The sequence below is a fragment of the Bos taurus genome, chromosome 1 (assembly GCF_002263795.3).
Source record: "Bos taurus isolate L1 Dominette 01449 registration number 42190680 breed Hereford chromosome 1, ARS-UCD2.0, whole genome shotgun sequence".
In the NCBI taxonomy this organism is placed as follows: Eukaryota; Metazoa; Chordata; class Mammalia; order Artiodactyla; family Bovidae; genus Bos; species Bos taurus.
Window position 1 is genome coordinate 144,129,604 of NC_037328.1, and position 19,684 is coordinate 144,149,287.

Below are 19,684 nucleotides of genomic sequence, written 5' to 3' on the forward strand. Positions count from 1 at the left end.
AGGGTAGCCTCTGTCTCACTTCCTGTTCGTTTTGCAGATAGCTGGATAGAAAATGACAGCCTGTCGGTGGACAAGCACGTGGATGACCAGCTGGACAGCGGCAGCGTCAAGAGCAGGGGCAGTGTGCACTCAGCTGCCAGCAGCGAGCACAAAGGCCTGCCGATGCCCCGGCTCCGAGCACTGCCCCCCGGCCAGGCCTTCAACTCGAGTGCGGGCACGCAGGTCCTGGTCATCCCCAGCAAAGACGACCACGTCCTCGAGGTCAGCGTCACATGACGCACAGGGCTCACACAGTCCCCGGGCCAGGCGTGTGTGCGCCGGAAGGATCCTGACTCAATGGCAGCCTCCTCGCTCTAGCCTGCCTTGTGTGACTCTGCCTGGCCGTGGGAGTGTCAGAGAAGTCCCCGTGCTCAGCTGGTTGTTCATGTCACCCGGGGTGTCAGAGGCCGTTAACTTCCTCCCCCTGCCCCCTGATATCCTCCAGGTTTGCCCAGAGCCCCGCCGCCTCCCTCCTCCTCCCTGCTCCCTGGAGAGCTTTCTGGAGCCCACTCGTCTGAGCAGTCTGTCATCTACCAGTCTTCACCTGAAGCCCAGATGTCTTTCAGGTGGACACACAGAGGCCCTGTGGGCTTGTTAGTGGCGCGTATGCCTTTCTGCCACATGGCTGCCCAGTTTCTGGGCCAGGTGGGCTTGTGTGTCTCCTCAGGAGGAAAGCACAGCCCTTTACCCCAGGTCATCTAGTCGCGCTTTTCTAGAATAACTCCCTCTCTGGGCAGAGGGATGGGGGTGAGGAGGGAATAAAAACCCCTTCTGTGCCTTGGGACGTCAGACTGGGAGGGCCTGGAGCATCTGACAGCTGGAGCCATTTTAAAGGTACTTAAAGACTAGGCCAGGGCATGAGAAACCACTCGGCACTGAGATGATTTAGGCATAAATGTTTCTGGAGCCCTTCCTCTCCTCTCCCCCCATGTGGATTAGGTATCATAGGCACTTGGAATTAAATATATATTTATTTTAATTATCATTTTATATGTGGGGGTTAATATGTTGTGTTTTTCTCTCTCTTTTTGAGTCTTTACATGTAATTGTTTCTGTATAATCAGTATTTTTTTTTTGCACCTTAAGTCTCAGAAATTAAGAGGTTCCATTTAAATGACGATTAGAGGGGTCTTCTCAGCATATTTCTAGTCTGGTTGTATGAGGGCAAGAGTCTTGGACTATTACTGTCCTGCCTGCTACATGGCAGTCATACCATACAAATGGGTTAATTTGCTTTAGGTTGTACATTTAATTGTACATATGGTTGATTTATTATTTTTAAAAGTACATACTAACTGATGTTTATGTATAAGTTGCACCAAAAATCAAGGACAAAATAAATGTGTGTTTGTTTTTATTGGTGTGAAAGTCACAGCTTGTAAATAAGTGTTGTATGTATTAAACCTTTTCCAGCTCTCCAAAGCGATGTATTTTTGTACATATGAAATAGAGAACTCTTAATTCATTAGGAAAGTGTGCTTGGAATTGAACCTGACCAGATTAATGCAAGTGAGTGTAGTCGGTCCAGCAGAGGGTGGGCCCTCACGAATAACCTCAGATGTGTGAGCCTTAGAGAAAAAGGAGGCTTCTGCAGCCACCACTGCCCCTGGCTGTCACCTCCTGGTGGCCTGAGGGCAAGAAGGCACAGGGCAAAATGAACAGAGAGCAGAGCATCACAGTCTCTTCAGTATATGGTCTTCCGGCTTATTTAACAAATAAAGGTGGTGATCCTTGCTCCCCTGGTTTTCATTATAGAAATTGGAGAAATGTACAAAGAAGATAAATACTGGTACATTTAATTAAATTTTTCAGAAATTTACCTTCCTTGTGTGCAGTTTAAAGCTAATAAACTAAGCAAATTAGAAGTTCAGAATCTAATGGTAGTTAACAGTTTCTAACACGAGTTTGCTTTATTGTAAAAATTGGTGATTGCCCTGCAGATCCGCCAGTGTCAGAAAAGCCTCTCACCCATCTGCATGGTGAGCCTCAAGAGTCCAGGGCGGCACCCTCCTCCATGTGTGACCTTCCAGAGGGGGATGTGGGTCTGTGCTTCCCGATACCCAGTTGACTTTTGCCCTGGGTTCTGATTCCACTATGAAATTCTCTTAATTACATACATATTCAGAAGGGAAAAAATGAAGTGGAAGTACAAAATGTTTATGGTGGTTTCTTATGTCTGAAAATTGAATGACATGAAATTTATCACAGGTTTATTTTTTCCTTGTTGATTACCCAAGAAGATCTTTTGCAATCTAAGTTACATGGGTACCTCTGTTGTTGTTGTTTTTAACATAAATGAAGAATGTCACCTAAAACTTTTTTTTTTAGTCTAAACGGCTGTAACTGAATTTTTGTTGTGTTTAAAATAAGGCTTATGTGTTTGAGACAAGCTGGTTTTGTAGGTAAAAATGAAGCAGCTGTTAAACAACTGTAAAGCCGGAAATGTGCATCCTAAGAAGCGGTATGCAGCCATTTTACAAATATCTGTGGAAGATGTAAATACTAGCCAATGGAAAAGGAAATAAGTTATAATTTTGGTGAATTTCATAGGGTCTCCTATGACTGGAAAAATTATAACTCTTAATGTGGGAATTCTTGTATTTAATCTGAAAATGACTTCTACCTGCAACTCCATCATCAGCTCAGCCTCTCATGGGCCAGGTTCCCATCCTGGTCTTAGGTGATGGGGCTGGGTATCCCAGAGTTGGCGGAGAAAAGACACACAGGCTTCTGGTCAATTCTAGTAGTGTTTAAAATAAAACTGAGTTACAAAATGAAGTTAAAACACTCCAGGTGTGTATATGAAATGAAAACTTGTACTACTTTTTATAAAACAACAAACTAACCTGATCTAAATGTTTTATTGTCAATTGTAATCTTTAAAAGAAATCCTATGTGATTTTAAAATTTGACTTTTCATGAAAATGCCCCTTTCTCTAAATGTATTCACCCTGTGCACCAGGCTGTAAGACCTGAGAGTGTGGTCAAGATGGTTTGCTGGCGTTCCGTGGCTGGAAAAGGTGACAAGTTGGTGACTTTGATACTGCAGGTATTAACTCCATTTTCATAGATTACTATGAAAGTCATTTTTCACATTATTCTGTAATATATTGTTAGACTAAAGCCATTGTATTAAGACTGTTTAAAATGTAAGCATTATAATTCTGAAAATACACATTTTAAGAAGAAACCTGCTGGTTTGGACTTCATTCTTATCCTGTGGCGTGTGAAAATTGAGTGTGTAAAAACGAATATTCTTGTTTTCTTTCCCTAATCCTTGTTCCTGACTACTAAACATTAATTATTTGGGGGGGTAACATTAGGGATTGTTTTTCACAACTTACTGCCCAGTTGTTGTTGTTTAGTGGCTAGGTCGTTCCTGACTCTTGCGACCCCATGGACTGTATAACCTGACAGGCCCCTCTGTCCATGGGATTTTTCAGGGAGGAATACTAGAGTAGGTTGCCATTTTCTCCTCTAGGAGATCTTCCGGACTCAGGGATGGAACCTGTGTCTCCTGTAGTGGCAGGTAGATTCTTTACTGCTGAGCCACCAGGGAAGCCCCTTACTGCTCAATAGCACACTAGAAGTAAGACATCTGAGTCTAGAGAGTTTTTGAGGTTTTTCTGTAGACATATTTGCCATCCTACAGTTTGACATCTTAGACTTCAAAGAGATCAATGCAGTCAATCCTAAAGGAAATCAACCCTGAATATTCATTGGAAGGACTGACGCTGAAGCTGAAACTCCAGGGTTTTGGCCTCCTTTTGTGAAGAGCTGACTCATGGAAAAGACCCTAATGCTGGGAAAGGTTGAGGGCAGGAGAAGGGGTGGCGGAGGAAGAGTCGGTTAGATAGCATCACCGACTCAATGGACATGATTTTGAGCATTTTCTGGGCGATAGTGGAGGACAGAGGAGCCTAGCAGGCTGCAGTCCATTGGGTTGCAGACAGTTGGACACCACTTAGCCCCTTGAACAACAGTCTGATAAGGTAGCTGCCTCTGTCACATTTGGTATCTTCACTAATACAATTCTTTTCTTCTGAAAAGGTTTTCCATTTACTTAGTCTTGCTGTTTTGCCCCCACTTAATAACCTAGAGCTTTTAAACAAGTAAGCGTGGAATCGGACGATCTAATCATCATCCATAGTGCTGGGATGGTTTGTCAAAGCAGCCGGGCAAGCCACCCCAAGCCCAAGAGGACCTGAGCCTGACCTGTGGGGTGCGGAGCGGGCGGGGGCTGGGGCTGCGCCTTGGGACCGTGCCGGCTGCAAAGAACCCGCGCTTGGGGGAGGGGCCGGTGGGTGGGGCTTCGCCTCCGGGGCTGGACCGGCAGCCAGGAAACCACCCTTGGGGCGGGGTCGGCCGGCTGGGACCCCACCTCGGGCCGCGCCGCTCCTCCAGGCCTCGAGGGGGCGCTGTGGCGCATGGCCGCGCTCCCACCCCGGAAGTGCTTGCTGCGGGCCGAGGGGCGGGGCGCAGAGACTGCAAGCAACACACGTGTGGCTGCCGGGATGAAGTTCGCATACAGGGTGAGCGCGGGCCAGGGGTGGTGAAGGGTTCTTAATTCGGGGTCCGGATGGAGTCGCTTCTCGAGACTGTTCCCTCGGGGTCCGGGAACCGAGCCTGGGTTGACTGGGTCAGGCACCACCGACCGGTTCCTCACCCGGCAGCCTGAGAGAGCGGCCTGGGGCTGCAGAGCCCCAACTAGGACCGAGCGGCTCGCGCGGACGAAAAGAGCAGGAGCGCTAAGGAAGGGTCACGCCGAGATCCGAGCTGGGCAGCGGAGGCCAGCCCGGACGGAAGTCCTGGTTCCCAGGCTCCGCAGCTAGAGACGTGGGGAGGACGCGGGGGCAGAGGGCGGGACCTGGGTGCCGAGCTCACTGGACGCGCTTCTGCATCTTCCCCGCGTCTCGGTCCCCTTGGCACAGCGGGCCACCTGTGTGTCTGGAGCCGTGAGCGTTTGCGCGGCCCTGCCTGCTGCTGCCACTGCCCTGAAGGCTGTTCTTCCGCAGGTTCGTCGTTTCCAGCCTTTCTCTCTCTGTCAGGTCCCAGCTCCTCACGTCCAAGGCTTGGCCTGGCCCTAGCCTCAGCGGGAGCTTCCTCAGGTCCACCCCACACCCAGGCTGCCCCTACCCAATCTGGTCGTCCTGCTCAGAATGCTCCCCCACTGTGAACCCAACCTTCCCCATCCAGCTCCTCTCGGTGTGCCCTTCATCCTCGGCTCTCCAGTCCCCCGTAGCCTCCTGGGGTTCCCAGGGCCCTGCCTACCTGCAGCTCCAGATGCTCCTTGGTGATCCCTCCCATCTCAGTGGCCCACACGCGGGTCACGGGACCTGCAGGTGGTTGATGGTTGAATGAATGATTGAACGGATGGGCTGCCAGCAGGTTACCCTGTTCAGGAAGCCTTGAACCCCACATGCAGTCGGGAGGCTGTTCCGCAGCAGTTCTCTTCCTGCACCAGGAGTCCTGTCCTCCCCTCCCTCCAGCAGACGCCTCCTATGTGGAGGCTTCCTTGCGCTGACCCTGCCCTTTGTCCACCCCAGTGGAAGCTCAGAGCCCCTGGGGACTGGGTTTATGTATTCTCTCTTGCTCGGGGCCGGACTGAGAGGTGCCCAGAAACTGTCATGGGAGGAGGGGGGTGGCTCGAGGGACCCTGGGAATAATCAGGGAGCCTGTGAGAGTCTGCACCATCTCCTTGACCAGAAGCCTCGCTTTGTCGTTTCCAAGAATTGTGTTTTCTTTATATTATAAAGACAGTTTTGTTTTCTTTTCAGTTTTCAAATTTGCTGGGGACAGTCTATCGGTGTGGAAACTTAAATTTTACCTGTGATGGGAATTCAGTTATCAGCCCTGTGGGAAACAGAGTTACTGTGTTCGACTTGAAAAAGTAAGTATGCTAAAATGATCTTAGCAATAGTGATGCTTGTAGTTTGCAAGTAAAAACAGCTTTTTCCTCACCTGTCTAAAGCACACCTTTTACTTTTACTAAAGCTCAAGAGGGGCCTGCAGATTCACATAGTGCCAATGGGTCAGCAGTGGGACTGGCTGTAGGGGTCCCGGTTTCTCCCTTCTATCCTCTCCACTGGACCTTGTGTATTGAGGTGGTATCACTTGGCTGAAACATCTGGTAGAGGATGCCTGGGCATGGGACCAGCCCTGGACTGCTGCCTGGCCAGCCTGCTCAGGTTCACTCTGTCTCCACTGAGCACGCACGTGGCTCTGTTCCTGTCTTCTCAGATGTGTGTGGCCTGGGTGAGACCCTCCTGTTGCAGAGGCTGCTTGGATCTCTGCAGGCCTCAGTTTTTTCATCTGTAAGATGGGGCCATAGTACCTGCCTTGCTTGTGAGTTGTTTCCTGAAGTGCGGGGTGCACCCCGGGCCAGTTCCTGGCAGGTCATTGCTGATGTCAACTGTTTAAGTGATGTGTGGCAGGGGCACTCCAAGGTCGAGGCCCTGTGGCTGCTGAAGAAGAACTGGAAAGTGATACGATAAAGGACAGAATTAGAATGTGATCCAGGGGTTATTTATCTTTACTTAGTTTTCCATGACTCTACATTTTTTCATTCCTGCAGAAGGCCTTATTGGGCGTGCTATCCCTGGGCTTACCCTCTTATTGGGCAGCTCGGTCATTTCTGGTTTCCTGATTGTATATTTGCAGGTCCTTTTGGTATGAGGCCCTAGAAGCAGAACTGACATGTTCAAAACCCATTTGTAAGGTTTTTATGTGTTTTGTGCAGGGGTGAGGGCTGCTGGTGCAGGCTGGCCTGCCCCCACCCCCCGCCCGACGACACGAGCATAGTGACTCAGCTCTGGTTTTTGTCTCCCAGCAACAAGTCCAACACCCTGCCCCTGGCCACTCGCTACAACATCAAGTGTGTGGGGCTGTCCCCGGACGGCCGCCTGGCCATCATTGTTGACGAAGGTAACCGCCTTGACTGGGGGCAGGTGTGGTAGTGTCCAGATGACTAGAGGCCAACACTGAGACCCTTGGGGGTCGAGGCCCACACAGTCCCTCCACTGCCTCGGCTGCTTCTGTGTCTGGGCCTGGGTGGGCCTCGGGTGGGCATATGAGGCATCCTCCCTGGCGGTGTGCTGCCCACACCGCAGGGCCCAGGGCCTGCCTTCAAGGCCTGGTGCGTGCGTGCCATGTGTGGGGACTCGGTCTGCTCTCCCTTCCCACAGGGGGCGATGCGCTGCTGGTCAGCCTGGTCTGCAGGTCTGTGCTGCACCACTTCCACTTCAAGGGTGCCGTGCACAGCGTCTCCTTCTCCCCCGATGGCAGGTACGCATCTGCGGGCGGGGTGGGAGCCGTGGAGCTGCATTACTCATATGGTGGGCTCAGATGGCCCACGATCCGAGCCACAGACGGCCCCTGAGCCCTGAGGGAGCCATGGTGTTGGGTGGCATGGGCCCCTGGCCTCAATGTCCACCATGAGGACGATGGGGCCAGACCTGGCCTGTTCTTGGACTGCAGGAAAGGGGGCTCGATCTTGGGTTGCTCACACCTGGGCCAGCCTGGCCGTGTTGGGGAGGAGGCGCTCCAGTGGTCAGCTGTGAGCCCCGGCTCCGTGTCCACACTCTGAAACGCAGTAGAGGGCGTGCTGGGCCGGGGCTGTCCAAGTTTGCCCTGACCTTGGCGACCACCTCCCAGGCCGGTGGGAGGGCCTGAAGGGGCAGAAGTGTGGCGTGACCTAGAGTCTGTCTGCTTCTTCCCCGACTGTCCACCCAGAGGAGAGGGGACTGGGGTCCGTGAGAGGCAGGTGAGGGTCAGGGCCCCACCCAGGTTTGCCTCCTGTGGGAAGCCGGCCTCGGCCCAGGACCTGCCCTGGTGTCGGATGTTGACGACACCGTTTCTACGGCAGGAAATTCGTCGTCACGAAAGGCAACATTGCTCAGGTGTACCACGCCCCTGGGAGGAAGCGGGAATTCAACGCATTCGTCCTGGACAAAACCTACTTTGGGCCATACGACGAGACCACATGCATTGACTGGACGGACGACTCCCGGTGAGGCAGGGGCGCTGGACATAGGAGGGGCCTGAAGGGGCACCTGTGAAGTGTCTCATCACGTGGGGTGACTTGTCACATCCCCGGCTCTTTTTCAAATGGCCTCTCACAAGCCTCTCGTGTGGGTTGGATGCAGGCCTGGCTCTTGAGTCTGAGTCAGGTCTGCCTGGCCCTGGTCACTGGAGAGCAGCGCGAAGCATGGCCCAGGGTGAGGGCCGCCCGAGCCAGCGCCTTGTGGCCCAGCTTCCAGGGTGGCCGTGGGCAGCGGGAGCACTGGCAGCACCTCCCAGTCGGGCTGCCCGGGCAGTGCTCTGCCCCAGCTGTCCTCAAAGGCGTCCTGGGGCTGTGTCTGCTGCCCTGCGTTCGGGGGGTGGGGGCAGGGAAGGAGGGTGCGGCTGGAGGTGGCTGCCACTTTGTAGGCAGGCCAACTCTTCCCACGTTCTCTGGGCTGCGGTGCAGGAACAGCCCCAGGCTCACAGTGTGTCCGTGGGAGACGCTGGTGGGCTGTGGGCTGCCACAGCCAAGAGGTCGTGCCCTTTTGCATGGCCTGGGCCCACACCTGGCTCTTCTCCTGCCAAGAGCACAGTTGGCTCTGATTGGGGTCAGGGAGATGGGAGGCACAGGATCCCCCAGGCAGCCCTCTGTTGGGCTCAGTGGTCGGTCCTTGGGCTCCCCTGGGCCAAGGGGAGAGACTGTTTTGCAATGAGGGGCAGCAACACACGTGCAGTGAGATTCCTGGCCCTGGGAGAAGCACAGGTGGACCCTGGCCCCGCCCAGGGCAGATGCAGACCCGAGCCGACCTTGGGCGTCGCCCCTGTGCCCGGGACGCTGTGGAAGGTGGACACCCGCGAACCCAGGCCGAGCTGTGACCCCCTGTCCCCAGGTGCTTTGCAGTCGGGAGCAGAGACATGTCCACATGGGTGTTTGGGGCCGAGCGCTGGGACAACCTCATCTACTACGCGCTGGGGGGACACAAGGATGCCATCGTGGCCTGCTTCTTCGAGGCCAGCAGCCTGGACGTATGTCCCCATCGCAGCCCCTCCCCTGGGGACGTGGGGGCCCTGGGGGCCAGGCAGGCTTCGGCAGCACCGGGCCACGTTCTCGTCCCCGCAGCCCAGGTGGGTGTGGGCTGGGGGTTGGGGAAACCACCTGGGCTCACACGTCTTCCTCTGCAGCTGTACACGCTCAGCCAGGATGGTGCCCTGTGCGTGTGGCAGTGCGACACCCTTCCTGAGGGCCTGAGGCTGAAGGCCCCCACAGGCTGGAAGGCAGACCTGCTGCAGAGGGAGGAGGAGCAGGAGGAGGAGGAGGGGGCAGAGAGCGAGACCACCATCCGCGGGAAGGCCACGCCGGCCGCCGAGGAGCAGCAGGGGAAAGTGAAGTACTCGCGGGTGGCCAAGTAGGTGCCTGTCCTGCACCGGGGCGGGGGGTGAGGACCTGGGGCACTGCGGGGCAGCACCAACCTGCTGTCCCCTGCCTGCCCTCGGGGGCTGGGGTCTCCACCTGCCCCGGGGGGCCGGGGTGGAGGCTGGGGTGAGGGTGTGGGACCAGCCGGGCTCTCTGGTCCTTCTCCAACAGTTCTTGTGTCCCTGTCTGTTTAGGTACTTTTTCAACAAAGAAGGCGATTTTAACAATCTGACGGCTGCTGCATATCATAAGAAGGTCCACCTCTTGGTCACTGGTTTTGCTTCTGGAATCTTCCACCTTCACGAGCTCCCAGAGTTCAACCTTATCCACTCGCTGAGGTCAGCGCCTCTGCTGTGTGTGGGCAGTTGTGTACATGTGCGTGTGCGGTCGTGTACCTGTGTGTGTATGCCGTCGTGTACCTGTGTGTGCGCGGTCGTGTACCTGTGTGTGTGGTCGTGTACCTGTGTGTGTGGTCGTGTACCTGTGTGTGTATGCAATCATGTACCTGTGTGTGTGGTCATATATCTGTGTGCAGTCATGTACCTGTCTGTGTATGCAATCGTGTACCTGTGTGTGTGGTCATATACCTGTGTGTGCAGTCGTGTACCTATGTGTGTATGCGATCGTGTACCTATGTGTGCGGTCGTGTATCTGTGTGTGCTGTTGTGTACACACGTGTGTACAGTCATGTGCCTGTGTGTGCAGCCGTGTACCTGTGTGTGTGTGCAATCGTGTACCTGTGTGTGCGGTAGTGTACCTGTGTGTGTTTGTGATCGTGTACCTATGTGTGCAGTCATGTATCTGTGTGTGCTGTTGTGTACACACATGTGTGTACAGTCGTGTACCTGTGTGTGCGGTCGTGTACCTGTGTGTGTATGCGATCATGTACCTTTGTGTGCGGTCGTGTATCTGTGTGTGCTGTTGTGTACACACATGTGTGTACAGTCATGTGCCTGTGTGTGCAGCCGTGTACCTGTGTGTGTATGCAATCGTGTACCTGTGTGTGCGGTCATATACTTGTGTGTGCGGTCATGTACCTGTGTGTGTATGCAATCGTGTACCTATGTGTGCGGTCATATACTTGTGTGTGTGGTCGTGTACCTGTGTATGTATGCAGTCGTGTACCTGTGTGTGTGGTCATATACCTGTGTGTGTGGTCGTGTACCTGTGTGTGTATGCGATCGTGTACCTGTGTGTGCGCTCATGTGCACACGTGTGTACAGTCATGTGCCTGTGTGTGCAGTCATGTACTTATATGTGCAGTCGTGTGTACATTTGTGCTCTCCATCTGCCAGGCGGGCAGGGTGGGTGGAAGCCACACCATGCCTGTCAGGACTGAGGCCATGGAAGGATCAGGAGGCCAGGACTGAGGCCATGGAGGGATTAGGAGGCCTGACCGGCTGCATGGTTGGCTTCCCAGAACACCTGTACCCACCTCTGTCCTGGGTTGAGGGGCTTGGGGAGCTGTGCCACCCTCCATCTCAGATGTGCCGCTCCCACCCCCAGTCACGGGGAGGTGTATGTGGGTCATGTTCTTATCTTCCGTTTTCGTTTTCCCGCCTGTATCTTTGGAGTGTGGAGGAAATCGAAGTGTTGGTTTCATGAAGCCACAAAGCTCTGAGTTTTTGAACACAGGGTGCAGAAGCTCTGGGTTTTCTGTTGTTCCGAGTGAAGTAAACAGTAACCGGGTGGGGAGGAGGTGGGTGCCGCCAGCCAGGAGACCTGGCCTGTCCTGGCTCGTGCAGCCACCATGGGGTGGGGACGGAGGCCTTGCTGTGCTGACCGGGTCCCGTGTGTCTCCCCAGCATCTCGGATCAGAGGGTTGCGTCCGTCGCCATCAACAGCTCTGGGGACTGGATCGCCTTTGGGTGCTCAGGTTGGTGCCTGGGTTTGTGAGGTGACCCGAGTGGAGCTCCTCCTCCCCGGGAAGCGTGCCCTGCCCCACCTTGCTCCCGAGGCTCCGGGGCCAGGCTGGCAGGCTGCTGGCTCACTGTGAAGAAGCAGCCGATGAAACCTTGAGAACAAAGGCTCCTCTGAGTCCTGAGTCCCGTTGCCACCTGGAACTCTTAGTCTGTGGCCCCGGCCTCTGGAGGCGACGTGGGAGGCTGGCATCTCCGCTTTGGGTCCCCGTGTTCAGGCCCGGACGGGAAACGGGGGTCACGAGCGGTCCTGTGCGCCCCGCAGGCCTGGGCCAGCTGCTGGTGTGGGAGTGGCAGAGCGAGTCCTACGTGCTCAAGCAGCAGGGCCACTTCAACAGCATGGTGTCCCTGGCCTACTCCCCCGACGGGCAGTACATCGTGACTGGCGGGGACGATGGCAAGGTGGGCCGGCTGCATCCCATCCGGGGTTGGGGGGATCCCCCTCCTGTCTCTGTTCTGCTGACCGGCCGGGGGTACTGCACTGGTGGTCTGGCCCCGATAGCAAGGCCCCACCCGGGCTCCTGAGAAGCTGTTCACAGGCTCACCGGGGTGGGAACGAAGAGCCTTGTAGCGTCTGTTTCCCTTCCTGACTTGATTTTCCATACATGGCTCGGGTCCGTGCTGCCAGCAGCTGCTCTGACATGGGAGGCCCCCCCCGCAGCCCCCAGTCCTCACTCACTAGGGCACCCACCTGGGCTGTCCTGAGCTGTGGCCTCCCCGCACAGGTCAAGGTGTGGAACAGCCTCAGTGGCTTCTGCTTTGTCACTTTCACGGAGCACTCAAGTGGGGTCACCGGCGTGACCTTCACCACCACTGGCTACGTCATCGTGACCTCCTCCATGGACGGGACTGTGCGCGCCTTTGATCTTCACAGGTGACTTCCTGTGGGGACCTTGGCTCTTCAGGCTCCCCCTGAGCTCTGGGCTGTGAGACCAAGGTCAAGGGGTCGGGGCTTGTCGGGAAGACATGGGTGAGGGCATGTGGCCCCGGAACTGTTCCAACTGGGCCGTCCTCCCACAGGTACCGGAACTTCCGTACCTTCACATCCCCACGCCCCACCCAGTTCTCCTGCGTGGCTGTGGACTCGAGCGGGGAGATCGTCTCTGCTGGAGCACAGGACTCTTTCGAGGTCTTCATCTGGTCCATGCAGACAGGCCGGCTCCTTGATGTAAGGGCCGCAAGTCTGGGAGGGGCCAGGGTGTGGGGAGGGGGCCTTACTGACGCGAGAGGAGTGGGGGACGGGTCATGTCCAGCACAGGTGGCACCGTTTACATGCATTTCCTGGCAGTCTCCACTCCCTGGCCCAACCAAGGTGGGGTTCCCTCACCCCCAGCCCAGGGGCCGTGGCCTCTGCACACCAGCATCCAGCAGGCGAGTCCGGCCCCGGGGTGGAGGGACCCCGAGGGTCTCAGGTCCTCAGAGCTCTCTTCTGAATGGCCACAGGTTTTGTCCGGCCACGAGGGGCCCATCAGCGGACTGTGTTTTAACCCCATGAAGTCAGTCCTGGCCAGCGCCTCCTGGGACAGGACAGTGCATCTGTGGGACATGGCGGACAGCTGGAGGACCACAGAGACGCTGGCCCTCACCTCTGACGGTGAGTGGCACCCAGGGGAAGGCCCGGTCTTAGTCACGTGCTTGGATAAACCCAGGGTCCCAAGCGCATGTGCTGTCAGGACTGGCAGCCCCAGAGTTTCGTGGGCTGTTGGGGTTGGCAGCCCAGTCGTGTGGCTTGGCATCAGGCTCCGCAGCAGAGCGAGCGAGCAAGGGCCCTGCTGCAGCTGGCTTCCCTCCTGTTCCTGGGAGCGAGGCCCTACCCCGCCGCCTGCCCGTGCCTAGCCTTCACAGAACCCAGTCGTCAGCCCTGGGGTTCTCAGTCTCTGTGGTGGTCATGGCTTCCTGCTGCCCCACATGGACCTGATCCAGGCTTTTAGCTGTGGGCCCTGCGTCTTCTTGGGGCCTGTACTGACCCTGCCTCCAGCAGGTCTGTTTCTAGCCTGCCCACGGCCTCCACATGGCACCTCCTGCCCAGACTCTGTCACCAGGCTGCCCGGCTCGGTCATGCTTGTGTGGGTCCTGCAGCCCCCAGACCCTCAGGGTGCCAGGATGAGGGCAGGGCAGAGTGGCCCAATGGCTGGAGCCCAGGGTTTTCCCCAGCCCTGATTACACATCTCTTCTTAGCTCTGGCCGTGACCTTTCGCCCTGATGGTGCCGAGCTGGCCGTGGCCACACTGAACTCACAGATCACCTTCTGGGACCCCGAGAACGCGGTGCAGACGGGCTCCATCGAGGGCAGGCACGACCTCAAGACAGGCCGGAAGGAGCTGGACAAGATCACCGCCAAGCACTCAGCCAAGGGGAAGTGAGTGCCCAGTGGGGTGTGTCCTGGAGCCTGGGGGCTCCCTGGCTGGGACCCCAGAGGGAGCAGGTTGTCCTGGGGTCCATGTGGGTTAACAGGTGTCCATGTTCTCACACCCTGAGGATGAGTGTTTGTGGGTCCTGTTATCAGGTCTAGGGGTGCATCCCTGGCAGTCTACTGCCCCGCTGGCCGTTTTTCAAAGAGCCTGTACCATTTACACCCGTCCAGGGCAGGGGCTTCTGGTCTCCTCACATCATAAGCAGTGCTCTTTACTCTGATTTACAGTCACAGCTGCGCTGGGGGGGCCGGGCGGCGGGGTGGTGTAGCCATGCCTGGGCTTGGCGTCTCCCATGCACTGGTGTTCTGGGCGTCTGCTCGTCGGCTGACAGGCCATCGTGTGTGGGCTATGTTAATGGGTGCGTGTCTGTGGTGCCGAGTTGCAAGGGCTCTCTGCAGACTCGAGATACAAGGCCGCATCAAATACACTATCTGCAGGTACCTCCTTCCCCTGTGGCTTGTCTCCACTTCTCTCGAGGATGTTAATGTGAAGCACAAATGTTTTTAATTGTGACAAAGGCCCACTTGTTTTTTTTTGGTCACTTGAGCTCTTTGTGTCATATCTAAGAATCCTTTGCCAAACCCCAGGTTGCAGTCTCAAGTTTTGGGAGCCAGCCAGGGCAGCGCAGGCCTGAGCTCTGGTCCTGTCCGCGGCCGCTGTGGGGGTAGTGGGTGGACTGACCCATCTCCGTGCTGACTTCAGTTGGAAGCGCCCTGACGCAGCGCCGCGGTCCTTGACCTCCTCCAGGGGTCGTGGTCCCCCCAGGGAGCCGGGTGACGGGGCTGCAGGGTTTGGGCTGGAGCCCTGGAGGGGGCAGGGGCGCGTGCCATTTGCCCTCTGGGTGGTGACTAAGCCTGCATGCCCTCTGCCCAGGGCCTTCACCACTCTCTGCTACTCCGCGGATGGCCAGAGCATCCTGGCGGGAGGGATGTCCAAGTTCGTGTGCATCTATCACGTCAGGGAGCAGATTCTCAGGAAGAAGTTCGAGATCTCCTGCAACCTGTCACTGGACGCCATGGAGGTGAGTGAGGTCCGGGGCTGCTGCAGGGCTCCGTGGTCCCCAGAGCTGTCCGGCCTCACCTGGAGGCCTCCTCACACCCTGGCCCCACAGGCAACCTGGGGACCCTCCAGACAGGCGTGCTTGCCTGGGTTCACCTGTCCTGGCCTCGTGCCGGGTGAGGGGCTAATCTCTGCAGCCGCAGCCCACCCCTCCGAGCTGTCAGGGCCGGGGTGTCCTCATTGTCCCAGGACAGGCCAAGGCAAGTGGCAGCAGAGGCTCCCCATGTGCACCGCCCTCGCAGGTCACGCGCACCCTCAGACGTTGAGTTACAAGAACCCACCCTCTTCAGGCCTGACTGTGGGCCCCGGGCTGTCTTGTCTCGGGCTCCCTGGGTCCCGTTTGGGTTCCAGGCAGGATTGGGCCCCATGTTGGTGATACAGGGGGAGGTGGGGCAGATGAGTGCACCCTTCCCACCTCCCACAGTGGGACGTCTGGGTTTCGCCCTTCAGGAATTTTTGAACCGAAGGAAAATGACGGAGTTCGGCAACCTGGCGCTCATTGACCAAGATGCTGCGGAGGAGGGCGGGGTCGCCATACCGTTGCCAAGCGTGAAGAAAGGTGAGCAGGGGGTTCTCTCGTGTCCCGCAGCCAGGCCGTGGCAGGCCGTCCTGCTCCCTGGCCGTTTTCCTGGGTGATAGCCGCTTTGCTCCTTGTCGAGGCTATAGCGATTGATGTCCAGGAACCTGGCCTGGGTGCCCCCTCTGTGAGCAGCTGGACGTCTGGCTGGTGCCCAGCCCTGTGCCTTGCTCCTAGTACCTGTCCCCATGTGGCCAGAGAGGAAGCCTTGTGTCAGGAGTGCGGGCCCTGAAACCCGCTGCCTGGCAGCCCTGGGCTGGGCGGGGCTTTCCCTAGGAGCAGGGGGGCTGCTCTAGGCTGGGCCCTAGCCCACGGGAGTGTCTACACTGCGGGTTTGCCTCTGGAGGCCGCTGGCACCCGTGAAGCAGTACCTGAGGCCCTGCAGCGTGGGCCTCCCTTTGTAGGGGGTGCTGAGGTGTGTGCAGCCCTGTGAGTAGGAGGATCTCTGTTCCCAGGTGACATGAGCTCCCGGCACTTCAAACCTGAGATCAGGGTGACTTCGCTCCGCTTCTCCCCCACCGGTGAGCCCTGGGCTTTGGGTCATCAGGGTGGGAGAGGTGGGCTTGGTCCCAATGGGCTTCTGGGCCTGTCACCCTGCTCCCAGGGCCAGCTCTGGGCACCACAGTCCCCCTGGGGTCAGATGTCGTCTGTGTCCTTGCTGGAGGGCAGCTGTGGCTGCAGACATGCCTGGCATGGGGCCACGGAGACAGGCGGCTCCCCCACCCCCTCACAGTGGTGTCATCCTTGGGCTTCATCCCCTGCCCGCCCCCACCCCTGGTGTGTCCGGCAGGGGCAGAACAGGACAGGGTCTCAGTGGCTGGGGTTCACAGGGGCCATAGCAGAGGCCAGGCACCCCTTCCTGAGGGTCCAGCATCCCCAGGCTCCCCCTACACTTGCACTCGGGGTCCCAGATATGTTCAGGACCTGTTCTTCAAAAAAGGGGGGAAGTGGAAAAAACGTTCAGGAAGCCTTTCTCAAGTCTGCTTTTCGTTGCAGGGCGCTGCTGGGCGGCCACCACCACCGAGGGGCTCCTCATTTACTCCCTGGATGCCCAGATGCTCTTTGACCCGTTTGAGCTGGACACCAGCGTCACCCCTGTGCGGATCCGGGCGGCGCTGCGCCAGCGGGACTTCACCAGGGCCATCCTCCTAGCCTTCCGGCTCAACGAGAGGAAGCTGCTGCAGGAGACCCTGGAGGCGGTGCCCTGGGACGAGAGTGAGCCTGGGCCGGAGGAGCGGGGGGGCTGGGGGCCTGCGTTCACACGTGCTGGCCGGTTCTGCACGTGCAGAAGCCACAAGCTGTGAGCACGTCTCTCCTGACGGGGTCTTTGCGGGCTGAGTGCGCCTGTCCTTCCCTCACAGTCGAGGTCATAAGCTCCTCCCTGCCCGACTTGTACGTTGAGAAGGTGCTGGAATTTTTAGCTTCATCCTTTGAAGTATCTCACCATCTAGAATTCTACCTCATATGGACTCAGAAACTGCTCATGGTGCACGGACAGAAGTTGAAGTCCAGGTACACCCTGCCCACTCACCGTGGACTCCCGTCACTGGGGCTGCTGGTCGGGGTGGGGGCAGCAGTCTTTACCCAGGGACAGCGTGGAGCGGGTCCCAGGGGCCTTGGGTGGCGGCTCGTGCTGAGGAACGTCTTTTTCCAGAGTGGGGACGCTGCTGCCGGCCGTTCAGTTCCTTCAGAAGAGCATCCAGCGCCACTTGGACGATGTCTCCAAACTGTACGTGACGTCTCCGGGGGCGGGGGCGGGGGGCTTTTACTGTCGCCAGCTGGTCCATCCAGGGCTGCTCCCCACATTGTCAGACCTGGCCTCAAAGGCCCCGCGTCAGTCTCACTGACTCGAGTCCCGTGTGTCCTCACAGCTGCGACTGGAACCGCTACAACCTGCAGTATGCGCTGGCCGTCTCGAAGCAGCGGGGCCTGAAGCGGCCCTCAGAGCCGCTGGGCAGCGAGGAGGAGGCAGGCGCGTCCGAGGACGACGACGACGACAGTCTGCACCTGCTCGGAGGAGGGCCTGGGCACGCAGACGCGCCGCTGGCCTAGGGCCGCACCCCACGGCTCTGGTCGGGACGCTGGGCGAGGAGGGGCCACCACCACGGGGGGCAGCTGTCCCGAGAGCCAGAGCCCCAGCACTGGGACTTGCTCCGCGGCAGGCACCAAACACCGCCGCGGGGTCGGGTTCCCGGCGGGCACAGCTCAGCGCTCAGGCCCGGGAGCAGCTGCTGCTGAAAACACCTTGCAGAGAGGCTAGTGGGCCAACGTGTGTGGACACAAACTTTGTATGAGGATTTTTATATTTTTAATATAAAGTTTTGATAATTTTAGGGATGAAAAAGACATGTATTTCTAAAACACAGGTATTAAGGCTGATCTCTGAATTTAAAGTGTTTGTAACGTATCCTGGGTGTGACTGTCGTGCTGGCACCTCCATGCCAGCGAACAGGTGAGCTGGGCAGGTAGCCTGGCCACCAGCCCCATCTCCCTGCACAGGGTTGGAGCAGGGAGCATCTGCTGGACTCTGAGTTTGGAGACGGCCTGGGAGCCCCAGGGCTGGGCCTGGATGGGCTTCCCAGGGAGACCTGTCAGACCTGCTTGCCAGCTCCAAGGAGGACTCCATCCCGCAAGGCCCATCAGGAAGGGTCACCATGAGGGTGGTCCAGACCACAGCCAGGCGCCTGGCCTCTCAGCAGTGACGGCCTCCAGGGTCGGGACACAGGCCTCAGCCTGCAGGTCTCCAGAGGTGTGGCCAGGAGTCACTGGACTGTTACCGGGAAGAGCAGCAGGCAGGTCCTTGCTTGTCGGTCGGGACCGTGCGTCACCTTGCGGTGCCCTTCTATCTGCTTGTGAAACGTGTGTGCTACCTCCAGAGGAATCCTTTCTTTTGTAAATAAAATATCTATCAGATCCTCTTCCATCATTGGGTCTTAAGCTATAAAATAAACACATGGATGGTTATGTATGTTCAGACACAGACACATCTGTAAGCTATCCTCGTGGTCCTGAAAAGAATTCAGACAGACCTTTTTCTCCCCTCTCCCTGCTGGTGGTTGTCACCCACCAAGATTGGGACACAAACACTCTGAATCACTGTCAAAAGCCACTACAGCAGCAGGCGGTGAAGAGCGGTGTAGGGTCTGTCTTCCCACGCCCATCTAGGGGTCAGGCTCCCCGACTAATAATCAAAAGAGGACTGAGTAATGTAACCTTGACCTTCTCTAGAGGCTACCCCAACATCACTCCTGAAACAAAATTCCTGTGTTAATTTGACTTCCCCTTACATGCGGCTATACAGTTCTCGTCGTTTTAAAAGATTTTTGCGTATTTATTTTTGGCGGCGCTGGGTCTGCACTGCATGCGGGCTTTCTCTAGTGGCAAGCAGGGCCACTCCTCCTTGCGCGCAGGCTTCTCACTGCGGTGGCTTGTCTTACTGCAGAGCACCAGCTCTAGGCAGGCAGGCTTGGTAGTTCAGGCACGCGGGCTTACTTTTCTCCCTGACAAATGGGATCCTCCCTGACCAGTGATTGAACCCATGTCTCCCTCATTGTCAGGCAGATTGTGTACCACTGAGCCACTAGGAAAGCCCACACACCACTAGACAGTTCCCTTAACGATGTACTGAAATGCCTCCCTACAGAGCTCGGATCTGCCGTTATCCGCAACCCAGGACACCCTAGCAATTGGGTGCTACTTTCCATCAATCCTACCCTTCCCTTGCCCTTTCGAAGCCCTCAGGTATACACATCTGAGCTTCACCCCCTGGTCCTTGCCTGGCCCCGTGGGATAAAGCCCTTTCTCCGCAAAGACCTGGCCTCTACCTGACCTTCCCCTTGCACAACAGGGTCAATGGAAACTGGAAGAGCGGCGGGGGGTGGGGGTTGGGGAACGGCGGCGGGGGCGGGGCGGGGGTGGGACGGGGTGGGGTAAGGTCGCCAGGCCGCTGAAGTCGGGACCCTCACTCCGTCCCAACTCAGCGAACCGGAAAGGGGGCCGTGGATGAGAGCTGGACAAGCGGGCGCCAGCCACTCGGTGACGCCAGTCAGGTTGAGGTCTTATGGCGACACTGAAGTTAACTTTCCGGAACCGGTATCTCAGCACGTTATTTCTCGGGGGCTGCGACCCTGCGTCGTCCCGCCCCGGGAAAACCGGCGCGGAGAGGCGACAGCGCTCGAGACCGCGCAGACCACTTGGGACCACCTGCACTCGCGGGGCGGAGCCCGACTCCCGGGCTACTGCGCAGGCGCGGCCCCGCCCA

At 57.2% G+C, this 19,684-nt stretch overlaps 2 protein-coding genes and 1 long non-coding RNA gene across 7 annotated transcripts in view; 2 read left to right on the forward strand and 1 right to left on the reverse strand.

The window, feature by feature from the left end:
- Positions 1-3,229, forward strand: part of TRAPPC10 (trafficking protein particle complex subunit 10) — a 74,612-nt gene extending 71,383 nt beyond the window's left edge. For all 4 annotated transcript variants that reach the window (XM_024989481.2, NM_001205885.2, XM_059884617.1 and 1 more), the window contains 1 exon segment: positions 38-3,229. In XM_024989481.2, coding sequence (XP_024845249.1) covers positions 38-276 — 239 coding nt within the window. In that variant the 3' untranslated portion in view covers positions 277-3,229.
- Positions 3,230-4,519: 1,290 nt separating this feature from the next.
- PWP2 (PWP2 small subunit processome component) lies at positions 4,520-18,346 on the forward strand. Of its 2 annotated transcripts, XM_002685144.7 has the most exons (21): positions 4,520-4,571; positions 5,817-5,929; positions 6,869-6,963; positions 7,224-7,323; positions 7,904-8,047; positions 8,931-9,066; positions 9,223-9,446; positions 9,649-9,792; positions 11,260-11,330; positions 11,639-11,775; positions 12,099-12,247; positions 12,394-12,541; positions 12,817-12,967; positions 13,552-13,732; positions 14,661-14,808; positions 15,297-15,405; positions 15,879-15,944; positions 16,420-16,638; positions 16,785-16,935; positions 17,078-17,152; positions 17,295-18,346. In XM_002685144.7, the coding sequence occupies exons 1-21, from the start codon at positions 4,554-4,556 to the stop codon at positions 17,473-17,475; spliced, it is 2,760 nt and encodes a 919-aa protein (XP_002685190.2). In that variant the 5' UTR covers positions 4,520-4,553; the 3' UTR covers positions 17,476-18,346. The 2 variants fall into 2 exon arrangements, with proteins under 2 accessions (XP_002685190.2, XP_024852459.1); XM_024996691.2 differs by lacking the exons at positions 4,520-4,571; positions 5,817-5,929; positions 7,224-7,323 and having other exon boundaries at positions 6,874-6,963.
- On the reverse strand, positions 17,715-19,659 carry LOC132345944 (uncharacterized). Its single transcript, XR_009495546.1, has 2 exons — positions 19,409-19,659; positions 17,715-18,361 (listed from the first exon to the last, which is right to left on the reverse strand). It is a non-coding gene; the product is annotated as an uncharacterized lncRNA (long non-coding RNA).
- Positions 19,660-19,684: the final 25 nt, after the last annotated feature.